This window comes from Sciurus carolinensis, chromosome 5 (assembly GCF_902686445.1).
Source record: "Sciurus carolinensis chromosome 5, mSciCar1.2, whole genome shotgun sequence".
Taxonomy (NCBI): domain Eukaryota; kingdom Metazoa; phylum Chordata; class Mammalia; order Rodentia; family Sciuridae; genus Sciurus; species Sciurus carolinensis.
In genome coordinates this window covers 43,295,393-43,313,945 of record NC_062217.1, presented here as the reverse complement: position 1 = coordinate 43,313,945, position 18,553 = coordinate 43,295,393, and the positions used below count along the sequence as shown (strand labels likewise).

General features: G+C 42.7%; 1 protein-coding gene across 1 annotated transcript in view; it reads right to left on the bottom strand.

The window, feature by feature from the left end:
* Erich6b (glutamate rich 6B) overlaps window positions 1-18,553 on the bottom strand; it is a 71,374-nt gene that overhangs the window by 38,364 nt on the left and 14,457 nt on the right. The window contains exons 2-4 of the mRNA XM_047554300.1: window positions 18,202-18,253; window positions 7,456-7,893; window positions 1,575-1,623 (exon numbers count right to left, since the gene is read on the bottom strand). Of these exons, the coding sequence (XP_047410256.1) occupies window positions 1,575-1,623; window positions 7,456-7,858 (452 nt within the window). The 5' untranslated portion in view covers window positions 7,859-7,893; window positions 18,202-18,253. The remainder of the gene's footprint in view (window positions 1-1,574; window positions 1,624-7,455; window positions 7,894-18,201; window positions 18,254-18,553) is intronic.

Here is an 18,553-nt window from a genome sequence, read left to right as displayed (position 1 = left end):
GCAATTGTGGGGAATTGAGATGGGGAGCTCCTTCAGGCCTGGGCTGGCAGGGGGCCTTCCTGTGTGTAAGGAATGCTTTCTCTGCAGCTGCTCCCCTTCCCAATGCCTGCCTTAACACACATGTGCACACACAGCACTTCTTGCCTGCATGGGTTTGGGGAGTATTCAGTCTCTCAGCTGTCTTGTGTGAGGAAAGTCCAGGACACCACTCCCAGAGACTCAAACCAAAGAGCATGTGGACACCAGGAAGGTCTCTCAGGGCTTCTCTGATCCTCAGAGCTCTTGGGAACAGAAAATGATCCCCCCTGAGATATGAATAAAGGACTGGATAGGTGCGTGTGCTAGGGATACAACTGAATTGGAACCATGTTCATGTTCTAGGCGTACTAAGTTTCTACCTGGTGGCTTGAGGCAAGTGCAGGAGCAGAACGGAGGATAACAATGGCCCCTAGCACTGGCTGAGGCTGTCCTGTGTGCTGGCCACTCTTCCGAGTGCTTCACAAGTTACAGCTCCTCCTCCTCCATTATACAGGTGGAGAAACAGGTAGAAGGAGATGAAATGGCCACCCTGTAGTGCACGGCTGACTGTACAGAGGAGCCAAGACTCACACCCAGGCAGTGTGGCTCCAGAGTCCCTGTTCTCAGACACCGTGCAGCAATCACTTTACTGTTAGGCCCTTCCACCCCTAATCACTGAACTTGCTTTGTGCACCAGTAAGTGAGGTGAAGGGGTCTCCAAAAGCCATTCCCTTACATGTGGAAGGCCTTTGGTGGGTGTGGGGGGATCGTTAGCATCAATCAGATCCGCACTCTGCAGTGTGGACCAGAGGGGTGGTGCAGAGCAGGCGGGCAGTGGTGCCACCTTGCCAGGCCAACAGGAGGCCCAGTGCTCTCAAGCTGTCCTTGTGGCGTTCCTACTATGATGCTCAGCCTTGTTTTATCTGTCACTTTTATCATGTGTTACTTGGCAACACAAATAAAAGATCCCATTAAATTATATTAAAGGTGATTTTTTTAAGATTGAAAAAAAGTTGGGACTTTATTCCTACTTCTCACCCAAACCAAACTGGCCTTATGCACTTTTAGATCTTACATCAACCCAGTTCATCAGTGGAGCCTGGTGACCGCCTACCTCTGCCACCACGAAGGTCCTTTGGGGAGCTATTGTAGGGAATCAGACACAAGGACCAGGACTGTGGATCAGAAGGCTTGGGGACCCTTCTACACTGGTTTCTCCAGAGCTGGGCACATAGAAAGGATTTATTCACTTCTTCCATAATGACTGTCTAGGGTGTGCCAAGTCCTGTCACAGGATTTTAATCATTATTCACTGAATGATAGTTGACTTGGAAACAATTCCAGCCATTTCCTTTCCCTGGACAGACCGCACCCTCTCTTTGGCTGTCTGTCTGCTCACCAACGACACTGCCCATGCGCCCGCTGCTGTCTACCTCTTCCTCGGGGCACCTGCTCCCAAACCCCACCACATCCCTCCCCATCTTTGGTCCTCCAAAGGCCCAAACAATTCCTGAGTGTGAGTTTTCACCTGACTTATCCCCCACAAAGACTATTACCTTGCATCAAGATGAGATGAGATCAATGATGAATAAGCTGCTTGGAATTCTATTGGAAAAAAAAGAACAGAAAAACGATATTGGCAGGAGTTGAAAAAAAGCAAAAACATTTTTCTTTGTATTTAAAAATGTTTTTTCTTAACGTTCCTAATACTGAAATTGAGGCTTGATTAGCAGTTTTCTAGTTTTACTTTACCTCTGTCTTGTACATGATGAGATTAAACTTTATATAACTAGAGAGAATTCAAGAAGATAATTTTCAAGAAACTGTGGATTTTGGAAATTGCAGTTTCTTTTGCTAATCTCTTAGGTGTTCACAAATTGCTCCCTCTGTCAGGGATAAAAGATATCTGGCCATCAGAGGTGACCGAGATGCAGAGGATATGAATATTTTAAGAATTATTTTTAATTTTAAAGAAATTGCTTGTCTCATTTAACCAGTTGATTGATTGCCTTAATGATATGACATCATGTACATTGGGATAAAATATATTATCAATTCAAGTAATAGAGAATGGTAAAGTGGAAGCGGTCAGGGAATGAGAATAAAAACAGTTCAACTTGAAACTTGAATGTTTAACACACTTATCCAGAGTTTACCCATGGGACAGAATGTGATTTAGGAAATGACTTGCCTATTAAAGTGATCACTACAAAAAATAAGCAACATGGGCAAATGGTGAGAGGACAATACTCAGTTATAAAAGTAGAGTACAAACTGTGTATATAGCATGTTTAAGACGATATAAATAAGACACCACCACAAAAGGAGAACCATCGCTGTCACATAAGCAGATGATAAGGGTAGGGGACAGAGCACAAGCCACTAAAATGTGAATTTGCTTTACCTGTGTTTGGGTGTTAGTAGGTAGGGTGAGGTAGTTCTACATTTTTCAAATTTCCCATTTTTAAAAGGGATGAGCAAGAATAGATTATGTCTTTGAAAATTAAGGTATGCATGTAACTTATGAAATAGAAGCAAAGGATGAAAGGAGGGTGGAAGGGAGAAGAGAAAGAGAAGCGATTAGGAGAGAAGAGAGCTTGGGAACCTGTCTTGGCTCTTGTTTTTTCCTGTGATCTTGGACTAGTCACATGCCATCTGACTCCAGGTCCTCTTTTGCAAAGTGGGGGAGAACTAAAGGAGGTGGAATCTGTAAAACGTACCATACACACCCTGTGCCATTGGATTGTGCTCCCTGCCCTTCCTTGGGATGGGACACGTGCTGAATACACAGCAGGATGCTGTTTGTAGAAAGCATGGTGGAGGCTGGACCTGCCCAGCCCTGGGCCACAGCATCCCCCTCACTAGTCACCTACTCCAAGCTACAAATGGGAAGCCTTTCTGCATAAGAACTCACCTGGCCCTCCCCCTCCGGCTTTATGATTATTTCTTGCACCTTTCTTACATAGTTAGATTCCCTCTTGGGAATAGTAGTCTGGACACTAATGCTCAACTGGATTGGCAATCCTGTCATAGCATTTAGGTCAAATAGCAGTTGGAGTCTCCAAGGAGGAGCTAGCAAAGGTAAAGAAAATCAAATCCAGCATATTTTGTGTTTCAAAATATTATTAGGCAAAATCTTCATGATCAAACTCAATATACTGTGAGGTGTCTATAGCATTATTTGCCAGGGAACAGATTCATCATTAGAAAGTTCTCGGGTTAAAAAAAATGTGGGGGGTCCTCATCATGGAGTCCTTCCTCTCTACAGCATGTTCTCTGGTAGCATCTAGGTTGTACTCCTTCCTTCTGGCATCTTCCTTCTTGTAAGATCAGAAGAGTATTCTTACATCTTACAATTTATGGGGTGTGGGAGAGATTCAGATATATTTTTCAGATATATTCAGATATTTTCAGATATATTATTTTATTTAGTCATGCTGATTACCCTGTGAAGAAAGGCGGTTTTTTTTTTTTTTTTTTTTTTTTTTTTTTTTTTTTTTTTGCATAGGGAAACTGAACCCTGGGAAAGGAAGGGACATGCCCAGGTCATGGACCCCACCATGTGCTGGGTCTTCTGATGCTGGTTCCACAGGGCTTACACTCATGTGCCATGTTCAGTATTTGCAACCTCTCTGGGATGTCAGATAGATGTGACTATCGATGATTCAGTGGCAATTGATGCTGCATTTATATTCAAGTTGCACATCTAATTTTATTGAATTAGAAATCATGCATTTAGGGAGGAAACAGGTGGGGGTTGTTAGTTTGACAACTTGATTTGTTCAGGGTAATGGAATGACTGAAGTTGACCTGCCAGAGAGGAGGGGGCAGAGGGTGCAGATCCCTCTCATACCCCTCCACACTGTTTCTTGTCGTCTTTTGGATATGTCCATTTCACCGATTAGGGAAATGTTGCCAGAGAGTGTGGCCATTCACAAGTCAATGGCAGGGCAATAGGACTAATAATAGCTAACATTTACATAGGCTTAAAATGCTAAGTACCTGGCATAGCTCAAATTGCTTTAGATAACTTGACCCTGTTATCTAAACTCACCTGCATCCAATAAGGTAGGTCTATTGCTGTTCCTAATTTCAGTGAAAAAAACCAAGATACAGAGAGAATAAGTGACTTGTCCAAGTTCATGCAACTAGAAGGTGGGAGAAAGCAGGCATTCAAACCTAGGCAGTTGAACTCCAGAGAGAGAAAGAAAAATGTGTTCACATGGCAGACTCCCAACTGCCACTAAGTAAAGAAGTAAATGCAATGATGCTCCCCCTTCACTGACTGATCTGGTGGCAGACATTGCTAGTCAAGCACAGCACTCTATCCTGCTGAGCCCAGATGGAGTCTCACAATCCTTTTCAACATAGTGATCCACCACTAATATCTGGAAATTAACCCATCAGAATAAGGGATAGGAGTGTAGGGAACATACTGTAAATGTCAATTAATTTATGCAGGATTTTTTTTTCTTTTTTGCAGTATGGGGCAATGAATCCAGGACCTTGTACATCTGCATAAGTATCTACCATTGAGCTACATCCCCAGCCTTTTTATTTTGAGACAGGGTCTTGCTAAATTGCCTGTGTTAGCCTTGAACTTGCAATCATTCTACTTCAGCCACAGAGTAACTGGGATTATGGGCATGCACCATTGTGCCCAACCATAAAGTTTTTTTAAATAAATATCTCTGTGTGTACACATATGCCTTTATAAAATGAATTTGATCGTTTGATTCAATTTACATGTACTGAGCATCTGCTAAGGGTCAGAAAGATGTTCTTGTTGGGCACTAAGATGCAAAACAAGGGGAAAACAAAGTTATGTCTTAAGGATATTAGGAGAATATTCTACATAAAGAAAACTATATAAATTCTTTCAAAGAGTGAATTCTCTTGTAAGTCCCTTCTTAACCTGTTTTGTATAATCTGGCTTGGTGCTTTGGGTTTGTATAGACCAAGGCATTCTTCCATGTGACTTTAAATTCATTTTAGCATTCCCCTACAGTTTTTTCAGTGCCTTTCCAATTTTTGCTAGCAGGTCATTTATTTTCAAAGCTTTTGCTTTATACACAGTTCCATTCACTTGACAGCATTGTATTTGTCCTACTCTAGTGGGTAATATATTTACAAAGATTCAGCACATAGAGAGGACATGTTAAGAATGCTTGATTCATACGGTGCAAGAGAAAAACCCTGGATGCTATTTTTCAGTTTTAGAATTGCACTTGGTACTTGAACAGCAGGGATATTAGGATCCCAAGAGGGATCTTAGTGGTAGAGGCACACAGAAAAGAATTTCCCAGCAATAGACCAATTACCTATCCAATGCAACGACTAAACTTTCATGAAGATTGTAGGAAAGGAGAATGATACATATGATTAGATGAAAAAGGATAAAAGTAAAATACCTAGGTTACTGCTGAGAACACACAGCTTTTTTGTGTGTGGAATCAGATTTTTAGGACTTTAACTATTCAAGCTGCCTGGGTTGTTTGCAGTGGGTAGCAGAACTGATGCAGAAGAATAGTTTAGTTTTACTTCTAGTTCGACTTAAGATGATGCCAATGATCTGGAACCTAAAGTTTCTGTACCTTGTTGGATATGGCCATGTAGTCACATCAAGGTGAGACACCACGTGGACTTATATAAATTACGTTAACCACTGCTGGTGAACAGCCCTAGGAGGAGGTTGCCAAATGATGAGATCCCACTCAAGGAAATATTACCAATTGCAGAGACAGTATTGAGAAAGTGTCAGCCCTGGGATGAGAAGCATCACTCCAAAGTCAAATATTCAGCTGCACAGACAGACTATTCCTTTTGGGGTTTGAAAGGGCATACTGGGAAGCTTGTAGGAATTCTATGATCAGATTGCAGGAATGTAATCTAGGAAATAATTAGAGACCATTGTAAAAACTTAGCTATATGTTTGTTCACCAGAATGCTGTTTTAAAAGAGTAATAATAAGATCAGAAACAATGAATGATCAATAATAGGGTATCAATTGGAAATACTGTGACTTAACCTGGAAAGGAAGTGGGGGAGAAGAGGTGGAGATAGGAAGGTTAATGGGCACAGGGGTGCCTTTGGATAGGAGGAATAAATTTTAATGTTCCATACCACAGTAGGGTAACTATGTTTGACAACAATTCATTGAATATTTAAAAGTAATTAATAGAAAGGATTCTGAATGCTTTCAACACAAAGATAGTATAAGTTCAGAGTTGATAGATTTACCAATCACCTTGAACTGATCACTACACATTGAATATATGCATTGAAATGTCTCACTGTACTCCATAAATATGGACAATTATTGAGTAAATTAAAAATGAAAATTAACAAAAGAAAAGTAAGTTAAATAACACTAAAATTTTAAAATATGTTATATTCATATAAGTACATAATATTTATATATGACCACAGTGTATTGATATATGAACAAGTGAATCTTTAGGTTAAAACAGTATAATAAAGTCTGATCCAGATGGGCTTGGTGGAGCATACCTGCAATCCTAGCAGCTCAGGAGGCTGAGGCAGGACAACATTGAGTTCATAGCCAGCCTTAGCAACTTAGCAAAGCCCTGTCTCAAAATAATACAATAAAAGGACTGAGAATGTGACTCAGTAGTTGAGTGCCCCTGGGTTTAATACCTGGTACAAAAAAAAATCTTATCCATATATATACATATGCATATGTATATATATCTCCACCTTTATCAACCTGGAAACCAAGAAAGGAATAAAATCTTACTATTCAGTAAATTATACTGGGGACATATAACCAAAGTGTGAAAAGTGATTATCATCTCTAAGAGGTGGTAATTTTTTTCTTTCTTTCTTTCCTTTCTTTTAAAATTTATACTGTACATAGTTTCTAAAACACCCACAATGAATGGGTCCAATAAGGAAAAGATAGAAATTATGTGTTTTTTATGTTCATGAAGTCTCTCTGTCTGCTCTTTGGGCACAGTGCTTTGGGGTGTTGTTGTTGAAGTTCTGAGAACTTTGCCAATCAAGGGTCTCCCTACCTGTCAGCAGCATGGATAGAGTTAATCATTTGGGCTTGGTTGACTCTGGGGCTTGTTCTTTCTTCCAGGGGTGAACTAGAGCTACCACGCTTTGGGAAGTCTTCCTCCAGATACTTACCCTCTTCCAGATGCTCTTCTTTTTTCTTTTTTTTCCATTTTTCTAAAAACGGGGTACAACTTTCATTTCTCTGGTTGTACATGAAATAGTCACACCCTTTGTGTAATCATACATGTATTTAGGGTAATGATGTTTGACTCATTCTACTATCTTTCCTTCCCCCCGCCCCCTCCCCACCCCTCATTTTCCTCTCAGATGCTCTTCTTTATAAAGATACTGTTAGATACTGTTTCCCTTCTAGACATTTTTCCTCCTCTAGATATTCTTTCCTGAATGGATACTCACCCTTTTCCAGATAATTTTCAAGCTGATGTGCTTTACCTCTTGGATACGTTTCCCTCTCCAGATACTTTCCTTTAAATATGTACTCTCTCATTTTCAGATACTTTTCCTCCTGTAGATACTCATCCTCTTCCAGATACCCTGCCTCCCCTGGATACTGATCCTCCTCCTCCAGATTTTCATTCTCCAGATTGTCTTCCTCATCCGGATACTCTTCCCTTCCTGCATAATAATATTCCCCTTTCAGAGACTCTTCCAGTTTAGTAAATTTATCCCACAGACTCTCCCTTTCTAGCTGTACTTGGGTATCTTCTCTCTCTGAAGGTAAGTTCTGTGTGGGAAATTCAGAAGTTGTGATAGGGGGAGGAGGTAAGTCGCTTGATGATGAATTATTTTCAGCAGACATGTTGGAGAAGCAGCAGATGAAGTTACTCTACCATCCTGGTAACCAAGAAAGGAATAGAATCTCATTAGTTAGTAATAACTAACTATTTAATTTAATCCACTTGTTCTCTCATTTCATTTGGGAGTCTTTAAGTATTGTGACCTGTGAGAAGGCACAAAAATAGAGAGAACAGAGGCTTTACCCTCAAGGAACTGACGGGGAGACCACACTCAAAGGCAAAGACTTTGCAATTACTGCACCATAAGTAAACAAGGAAGGCGGGAAAGTGAAGAAATAATCGGCACTTCAGTGTTTAGCAGTGTGATCATTAGAGAACATGTGTACTTATTAGCCATGAAATATTTATTGTCCCCATGAATAAGACAGGCTCTCAGGAACTCGACTCTTGAGAGGAAAGAGTCATGCAAACAGGTGTCTAAACACAAAGTGACAGGCACAGTGGAAAAGGTACATCACACAGGCTGGCGTAGACACCGTGGGGGGTGGAGGGGCCCTGGTCACTTAGGTCTCTGTGGTTGGAGTTCAGCGAGGTTCATTTACATAGCTCCCACATGTGCTGCTGAAAGCAGCCTCTCCTGTCTCTCTGGGTAAACACTTGACTCCTCCAGGGAGCCTTCTGGGCTCCACCCTATGCCCATCCACCTGGGCCTTCTTTATTGAAGTAATCATTTTGTTATATTTAATTATTTGCATGTTCTGGTTTTTCAACAGTGAGAACTCCTCAAAAGCAGGAAGGGTTGATTCTTTTTCAAAAAAGTGTTTTGAATTCCTCCCTACCTCCCCATTTCCACTGTGACTCTCCACGGTGAACATGGCATGTCTAGTCCGAACTTCCTGAGACCACCTGCCACCGCCTTGTTAGTTGTTCTCCACAGAAAGTGTTGTAAAAATATAAATCACCCCAAGCCTTCCTTTGCTTAGCCCTCCAGCCACACCCTCCCCGCAGGGGCTCTCTGTTGTGCTTAGGATATAATGTAAACCCATTCCACATCTCTCAGGGCCTCCTGTCTCTCTGACCTCATGTCTGCCATATCTTCCTCCCTTCCCTGTCCTGGATTCTCTCCTCAGCACTTACCACTATGTCTGATTATGTATCTTTTCTGTATTGACTTGTTCAATCTCTCTTTTGCTAGGCATGCATCTCAGTGATAGTGAACTTGTATAACTTGTTCTCATTCTACTTCCACTGGTTAACCTGGAGCCTGGGGTCTAATATGAAGCCTAGTAACTCTATGGCCCGTGACTGAAGGAGAGGCCATCATGTGGATCCAGAGCAGTGCCCCACACAGTTTTAAAAATAACATTTATTTTTTCACAGTGGGATAAGCTGAAAAGTCTGTTCATTGTGGAAGCAACCAGCCCAGAGTCCTTCAGTTTGTTCTGGAGACTGAAGAGACAGGTATCTTGGCCTACCTTTTCTGGCCAGTTGGGAAGTTCTATTCTAGGGAATCGTTCATGGATCACCAGGATCACTTCGAGCATAAGCAGTGTGATGTTCAAGATGAGGATGTGATGGGCAAGGGCACTTATAGGGCCAATGGGCACGTGTGTCCACCCACAGTGCTGTTAGAGCCCTTGGACATCGGATTCCAATAGGACCCGCTGGCGTGGTGAACATGAAGGTGCTCCACTCAGACTTCTTTTCAAAGAAGGATTTGCTGCCCAGCTGTGGGGAGCAGGGTCAATTGACATCTCCTGCAGAGTTTGTCTTGGCTGCAGAGTCTCCTGCCAGTAGACCTGTCCCTCTTGGGATGGCCCGTCTTGCCTCATGACTGAGGAGGGCGGATATAAAAGCCCAGTCAGCCCAGGTGGGATGCCTGAGAGGTGGTACTCACTTAGCGCTGGCATAAGCCTGTCAAGTCTGCACCACAAGTACCATCCCTCGGCCCAGTCCTGCTTCTGCTTCCTTTCTCAGGGGGTTGAGCCCGAGAAATATTTTGCATCTCAACAGGTTACATCTCCCCAGTTTGCACCTTCCAGTCTATATCCAAAGAACTTGCCCTGTGTCAAGCACCTCTAGAACCTTTTCCACTTTAAGGGAAGGTTCTCTAACCTTATTTTCACTTAGAACTTAAACACACCATCTATCATTGCCATTCATGTCTAACTTACCCTTGCTTTCCAAACCTTCCCCCTACGCCAGCGCTGGGGTGATGAGAGCAGTTGGAAAGGGTGACAAGGACTCTTTTCTTTCCCTTTTTTTGCAGCCTGAGTGTTTTTAAAAATTTATTTATTTTGATTCATTGTACACAAATGGGATACAACTGTTGTTTCTCTGGTTGTACACGAAGTAGAGTCACACCATTTGTGTAATCATACATGTACATAGGGTAATGATGTTTGTCTCATTCTGTTATTTTTCCTTCCCCTCATCCCCTCCCCACCTTTCTCCTTCCTCTTTACAATCCGTCCTTCCTCCATTCTTGCCTTCCTCCCACCCCACTTTATGTACTGCCATCCGCTTATCAGAGAGATCATTCGGCCTTTCATTTTTTGGATTGGCTTATCTCACTTAGCATGATATTCTCCAACTGCATCCATTTACCTGCAAATGCCATAATTTTCTTCTTCCTTATGACTGAGTAATATTCCATTGTGTATATATACCACAGTTTCTTTGTCCATTCATCAATTGAAGGGCATCTAGGTTGGTTCCACAATCTAGTTATTGTGAATTGAGCAGCTATGAATATTGAAGTGGCTGCATCACTGTAGTATGCTGATTTTAAGTCCTTTGGGTATAGGCTGAGGAGTGGGATAGCTGGGTCAAATGGTGTTTCCATTCCTATTTTTCTAAGGAATCTCCACACTGCTTTCAAGAGTGGCTGCACCAATTTGCAACCTCACCAGCAATGTATGAGTATACCTTTTTCCCTATCCTCACCAACACTTATTGTTGCTTGTATTCTTGATAATAGACATTCTAATTGGGGGAAGATGGAATCTTAGGATAGTTTTGATTTGCATTTCTCTTATTACTAGAGATGTTGAACATTTTTTCATATATCTGTTGATGGCTTATAGATCTTCTGTGAAGTGTCCACTCATTCTGCATAAATACAGTTTTCTCATACTAGACAAAGGTGCTAAAAACATACAATGGAGAAAAGACAGCCTCTTCAACAAATGGTGCTGGGAAAACTGGAAATCCATAGGCAGCAAAATGAAACTAAACCCCTATCTCTCACCCTGCACAAAACTCAACTCAAAATGGATCAAGGACCTTGGAATCAGACCAGAGACCCTGCACCAAATAAAAGAAAAAGTAGGTCCAAATCTTCATCATGTCGGCTTTGGATCAGACTTCCTTAACATGACTCCCAAAGCACAAGAAATAAAAACGGGAATCAATAATTGGGATAGATTCAAACTAAAAAGTTTTTTTCTCAGCAAAGGAAACCAATGAACAATGTGAAGAGAGAGCCTACAGAGTGGGAGAAAATCTTTGTCACACACACATTTCAGATAAAATACTAATCTCTAGACTCTATAAAGAACTCAAAAAACTTTACACAAAGAATACAAATAACCCAATCAATAAATGGGCTAAGCACTCTTTTCTTGACAAACTTTTATCAGATTCCTGAACCTTCTCTCAGGCCCATCTGGGTACTTCCTTATAAAATCCACTTGTAGCAAGAACTCCACCCCTCCTCATCCATATTCAATCACCCTCGATGATAATCTGAGCAGGTTCCTCATTTCCCACCATCCCCCAGGCGATGTCTGATCTCCCTGGCTTGTCTTCAACAAGAATGCTGTTAGAACTGGGTGCAGTGGCACACAGTAGTAATCCAAGCTACTTGGGAGGCTGAGGCAGGAGGATGGCAAATTCGAGGTCAGCCTGGGTAATTTAGGGAGACGCTCAAAATAAAAATCTAAAAAGGGTTGGGATATAGCTCTGTGGTAAAACAGTCATGGGTTCAATCCCTGGTATCATTTAAAAAAAAAAAAAGAAGGAAAGAAAGAAAAATGCTGTCAGGTTAAGTTTAACTAGAATTCCCTCTCTTGATGTTCTTTGTTCATTTTCCATCCATTCTCGTGGCATTTTGACATTAATTTTCTATTCAGGGATCCTACTCTGCTCCTTGGCTATACATTCCCACTCACCCTTACCGCATTTAGAACTGAGTCCAGTTCTACACTGAGGTCGCCTTTCTTCTACCTCAAAGGTCCTGAATGAACTTTCACGGCTTTATTGGCTGTTCAGTTTGGTTTTCTTTGATGGCCACACCCTGGGACGGGAGAGGATCACACACAGGCAGCTCCATTCCATCAAAGGCTTACACTTCAGGGCTTCCCACGTGTCAGAGAGTTTAGTCGACTGAGAGTTCAACATCAGCTGTTCTACCAGATAGCCCAGACTGCACTATCAGCAGCATACCGTCATTTCTTTCCATATTCTCTTACGCCTTGTAACAGAGTCAGCTTCATTCTCATTTCAAATATCAGAAAACAAACTACCTTCCTGTAGGGAACATTCCTTAAGCTTATCTGACAGCAGTCGCTGACACCATGGTCTAAGTAAGCCAAACAGTCTGGACAGGGAAACTGAGGTAATGGTAAAGACTTGCCAGGGAATGAAGGTCTTTGCAGTTGCTGAGGCTGAGTTAGGAGCTGAGGGGAGGCCTCGTTGTCATGCATCCCAGCAAGCCATGATGTGAGCTCGCCCGCGCTGCCTTGCCTCATTCTGTGTGCTGAAGCTTGCTGTCCCCCTAGTCCTTTGTCTCACACCTGTTGCTGGGCAGAATTGCTTAGGCATGCTTGGTTTGTTTGTACTACCTGAACCCTCGAGTTATAGTTCACCTATAGGCTGACTCTTATACTTTAACAAGTGCGTTAACCTGTTTGGATAATGTGCCTATATATGTCCTGTGCAACCCTAAATAAAATTAGATCCGTGCCTTCAGAGCTCGATCTCTGATGCCTCAGAAAGCACACTGGGTAAGGCTAAGAAGGGTAGGCATCGTTCATCCTCACCCTCAGCAAACCCATCTTCTGAACATCTACACCTTTCCTTTAACTCTCCTAGAAATTTCTACCAAAAGCTGGTGTCTGAAGCAAACCTCATGCTCTGACTTGTGATTCAGATCTTGATCCATTTTGTTCATAGTTTCTGACAGATTGCAGATTAATTTCTATGGTTGCAACAGGAAAAGCAACTTTACGTTGGATAATTGCAGCTCACTTATTTTTTGACTAGTTTCCCAAGATGGCTGCCTCCATCCAGTCAGGCTGGCAGACATTTTTATTCGGTCTAAATAGTGTTTTTCTGAAAATTGGAACAAATATTTACAATTGGAAGCATTTGCAAAGTACTGAGGGTTGTGGCTTCTCTTGGAGATAGGTGTCAACCCTGGGCTAAGTTTCTCATAGGGACACACAGAAGCTGAAGGAAGGCTGAGTTCTTTGAATGGGATTCTCTCTTTCCCTTCTGCCTCTGTCCCTGCCGTGGCCTTGGTTGGTCAGTTAGCAGGCAGGCTTATTATCCTGTTGTGTTTCTTATGGTAGAGTAATAGTTCTCTGTTCCCAAGTCTCTATCAAAAGTGAGGAAACAGAAGACAGATGAAGAGCTTGGATTCTTTTTTCCCTTTACTTGCTCATGCATTGGCTTCTTTTCCTGGCCCCTGTAGGGAGGTGGGATTTTGCTCTAGGCTGTTCGTTTGGTAGTGGCAAGTGTCATGTTCATATAGCTTACCACCTAATCCTAACCATGGTGGCAGTGAGACACGAGGATCTGTAGGTTCTTGTGAATTTAAAGAATGAGATCCATGGACACGAAGGGCAAGAACAAAGTAACAGGATTTATTAAAGTGACAGATAGAAAGCAGGTTGCCCACGGTGGGAGGGGTCCCAAAACAGGGTTGTGACTGGGTGTCTATTGTCTAGGGGTTTATGTGACAATGTTGGGCAGGGACTTAGGTGGCCTTGAAGACCACAGGCCTAGAGACTTTAAAGAAGTGGGTCTTTGAGTCCAGTCACACCAGGGTACCTATTTATGCACTCCCTGTCCAATTAGGATGTCGATTTCATGCAGCTTCCTCAGGGTTTTAGTGCATACATTCAGGCTCCAATGGAATCACTGGACATGAGCTGTCTACTCCATTTGTGGTCAACGGCAGAAAGCAAAATACAGCCTAAGGAGGGGCCCTTAACCCTGTCTACCTAACACATTCCTGTCTCCTGCTCTCAGTAGTATAGTGCTGGGTATGAAGCAGGTACTCACTAAAATCTGCCAAGAGAATAAATGAACAAATAAAGAAAACATTAGTCATGTGCTTTGGGCTTTGCCAAGCTTATTTACAGAGTATGTGTATACACTGATTAAGTGAAGTGGGTAAAGCTTTCTGTCAAGGTCAACATACTTGCAGAAACCTTCCACATTGCACAGTAAATGAGAGGCTGACAGATTTCCGCAAGGTGAGGTTTATTTCTAGATCTCATTTTTTATTCTAAGGTGAACATTCTTAGTTCAAATAAATGAGGAAGTAACTGATAAGCAAACAAACAAAACAGAATACTCCCTCTGCAAATGAAAAGAGGAAGAATAATGGGTTCCAGCTGAATGACCTAAAGAAGGACTCCATGTTCTGTCTGTGGTTTTTAAGGCAAAGGAGTTACCAGGGTCTGTCTCTCCTCTGGTTCCTGTGAATGCCCCCAGTGCTGTCCTGAGTTCTTTGTATCTCCCAGGAGCTATGGCCCTACTGAAAGGCCTCCGTGCTTCAGAAACCAATTGAGGCTGGGTGAGAACAAAGTCCTTGGGGTGAAGGAAAGAGGCAAGAAAGCAGACTATACCCTAAGGACAAGAAGGTTTCCTTAGAGCAACTCATGTGCTCCCCAGGTGCTGGTCCTGGGATGTGGCTCGCTGGCCTGGTCAACATAGCTGTCCTGCTCTCCTGCCTCCCCTGGGGTCTCTTCTACCTTCCTGACCACCAGAACTGATGTTCTTCTGGGGAAGCAGCCCAAGGGCTTCATTTGACCTCTGGTGTCCTGGAACAAAAAGGCAGCTCCTTGTCACTACCATGCTCTGTCTTTGCTCTGCCTCTCCCCTGGGCCGTTACCCCAGATCTCTGCCTGACTCACTTCCTCACTTCCTTCATGCTACCATCTCAAGGAAAGGACATCTTGGTGTCCTGTTCCCTGTCACCTGCTCTACTGAGCACATCCGATCCTCCTTAGCCTGTCTCCTCATTAAAAGCTAAGCTCCCTGAGGGCAGGGATCTTTGTTTCAGTCACTGATGTGACCCAAGGGCCTGGAACCCTTCCCAGCAGGGGGCGGGTAATAATATTTATTGAGTGAATGTGTGGGTTGTGGTTTGTCCCTTTCACAGTTCCTCTACTATTCAGTAGATGGTGGGCTTTCTAAGGCCTTCCCCTATTTTGGCTGCCCTCTGGGGGCACCATGTTGGACCAAGGGTTTCCTAACATATGTGGCCTGGACCAGAACAAAAGCCCGTACCCAGGCCACTGTGCAGAGACGAGGGCGCTGTGCTGTGTTCCACACCCTGTGGTCTCCGGGAAGAGTGGACCCTGCCAACTTAGTTACTGAGCTCACAGTGCCCACTCCAAAAGGGCAGTTGGGTTCCTTTCCCCCCCGATTGATGAATTTCATTTTCTCCAACTTGTCCAAATAACTTCTTTGGACTGCCAGTCATTTTCTGCCCTTCAGTCTTCAGCTCATCTGTGTCCTCATCCAAATATTTCATCAACATCAGACCCTGGCTCTAGACCCCCAAGTTGCTGACTGTCCTCAGTCAGGAGAGACTGTGGGAAAGGTCTGAACTTTCCCTGGCGGTGGGTCACAGTGTGGGCCCTTTAACCTTCACAACAAGTCCTGATGTGGGCTATTTATTCCTACTTCACAGATGGGAAATGGAGATTGGGAAGGCGACAGGATAATTACAACCTTTATTTACAGGTGTCAAAAAAGTCGTTTGAAGAAAAATATTGATTTCTTTCTGAGACTCAAAAATGAACCAAAGTGGGTAGGAAGAGGATTTTACGACAAATACTTTGTGCTTAAAAAGAGCAACAACAACAACAAAAGGTCTTGACCAACACAGGTCTAAGATCAACTGGCTGAACCAAGTTTTTTGCCCCCCTCCCCTGACCCCTTTACCCTCTGAGGCCCCACCCTCTGGACCCCTGAGGTTCCTCCCCTGGAATCTCTTAGACTCCTCCCTCTGCAACCTCCAAGGCTCCCCTGATTGTTTAGGCTCTTCCCAGAATCTCAACCCTTTGAACCCTTCCTCTTGGATCCCAGAGGCCTCTCCCATTCTGCTCCTGAAGACTCCTGCCCTTCAAGTTTTCCCTTTTCTTTAAGAGGTGGTGAGAGAGATCCAGTCCCAATTGACCTACTGTCCAGAAATCCCTGCCGTTACCTTTCTCAATTCCTCCCAGGCCACACACTAAAATGTCCTGGAATTCTGTCCAGCATCACTATCTAACTGACTGGGCTCTGATGTTTCTGGATTCCGGCTCTGCTGCTGTGCTCACCGAGCTGCAAGCATTTGTATGGTGTTCCCAGTGGCTGGGCTTTCACAGGCCCTCTCTTCATCATGGTGGCCTTGTGGAGGAAACACTGTCATCTCTATTTTACAGTGACAGAGCAATAAGATTCAGAAAAGTCAAATGAGCCCTCCAAGGACAGACAAGTCACAAGTGGCCCCACTAGGATGAGGACTCAGGTCTGCTCTCATGGAGGCCGAGAGAGGTGGAGGAGAACATCTAGGAATCGTCTTTAGGGTTCATCCTGGTTGCTGGCTTTTGTTGTACATACTCTAGCTAAACAATAATTCTCCTTGATGACGAAAGTACAGGGGATAAGAAGAGAAGAGGAGGGAGCAGTTGAGGTTTTGTCCTTTACTAAGCACTTTCTATGTACCTAGAACAGAATAAAGTATTTTGATCTTTTGTGTTCCTTTTTATTTAGATAAATGATTATCCTATTAAAATGATTATCCTGATAAAATGATTATCCTATTAGCCAACTAAGAAAACCAGGGCTCACTGAAGTTAGGTAACTGGCCTTAGGCCATAGCTACTAAGCACCATAGTTGGGATTTCAAACTACAGTATATCTGATTAGTCTAAATCAACCACTTTGCAAGAGGAGATAAGCAAACTATATCTTCTTTCTAATCTTTACAATTCAACTTCTTAGAGACTTTTTCAAATATTTAGAGGCTTTAGTGGCAATTATTTAAAAGAACATAGAAATAATAGAGTTCCTACTTGCTAAAAGGAAATTCATTTAGATGAAAGACGTCTTCAGTTAGAAGTTTGCAGCACTAATTTTCAAGGTTCTATAGAGAGCTTTTTAATTAACCTCCTTCAAATATTCAAATTTATTATCAACAAGGCAGGGTATTGATAATTATTAAAACAGCATATTCAGTTTTAGACAGCTTGATTTCCAATCTCAGTTAGAAGGGATTTCGGGAGTGTACCCCATCCACAACACCAGTGGGCTAAATGTTGGTGTTGAAATCCGTGCAAGTAGATGTATAGGCCACCTCATGGGAATGGGGGGTCAGCCATGGCAGAGGAAATCACCCTGTCTTGGCTGAGCTCCAGACCAAGTACATGGTTTTGATCACATTTCCTGCTTTTCCATAGAAATCTATAGGTTTCTTTTCTCATTTATAATATAATAGATTGACTTAGAAGATCTCCAGGTTCCTTCTCGCCCTAGGTTTCTAAGACTAACTTTACTCAAAACCCTTGGGGCTAGTTGTGCTGTGAAATTCTGATACGTCAGATGTATGGTTGATATAGAACAACCCTAGAAAGATCCAGAAAAACATCCCATGGTGAATATTCGTAGTATTTATGCAGCAAACTTGTAAAATATCAGAATAAATGGAATAAAGAAAAACTTCCAATAGTCCCTTGTGGGTTTAGGTTGGTTGAAATCCTGTGATGGCTTCCACTTCATTTTGAAAATCCTCTAGGGATCACCCACACTGGCTCTCTTCCCTCTACGACCCTTCCAGTTGAGGTCTGGGTCAGGTTTTAGGGTCGAGTAAGTTTGCCACCAATTTATCAGAGACTTTCAGCCTTCAGACCCTTTTGGATTTCAGGACTTGCAGAGCAGGGCTTAGAATCCTGTATGAACATTCCCTGGCTGCCTGTTGGGGGTAGCATGCGGGAGTTACCCAGTGGCGCATACTCGAAGGGAAACATGATGCCTTTAAAATGCTTTTTCTGCAGGAAAATAAAATCTACTTCACGGAGATGCATTCTGACACTGCTGCCTCTGGGATCATAGTGTGACTCTCAGGAAGGACAATTTAAGAATTATTTGAGATCATTACACCTTGTTATTTGGTTTCAGTACTTACAATGTCAGGGAGTGAACTGAGTCCAAGTCAAGAGATTTCTCAAGAACAACAGCTGAAAGAAAAATTTTTTTCTGGTTAGTTGTCCAAAAAATTAGACAGAGAACACTGTACTTTGTAATAATATTGGATAATAGATACTTTTTCTATACTATCATTGGATACGATTTATTTTTGTAATTCCTATGCTTCCTTAACCCCTTAGTCAGTAGCTCTCCTTGAATGTCCAACAAGCAAATCAAATCTAAGCAGCCCTCTTAGATTTGCAGTATCTCCCTTGCCAATCCCCCTTCCCAGCACTAAACAGTGTGACCAATCTGTGCACCAAGTTTCCCTATGGAGAACTCATAAGGGT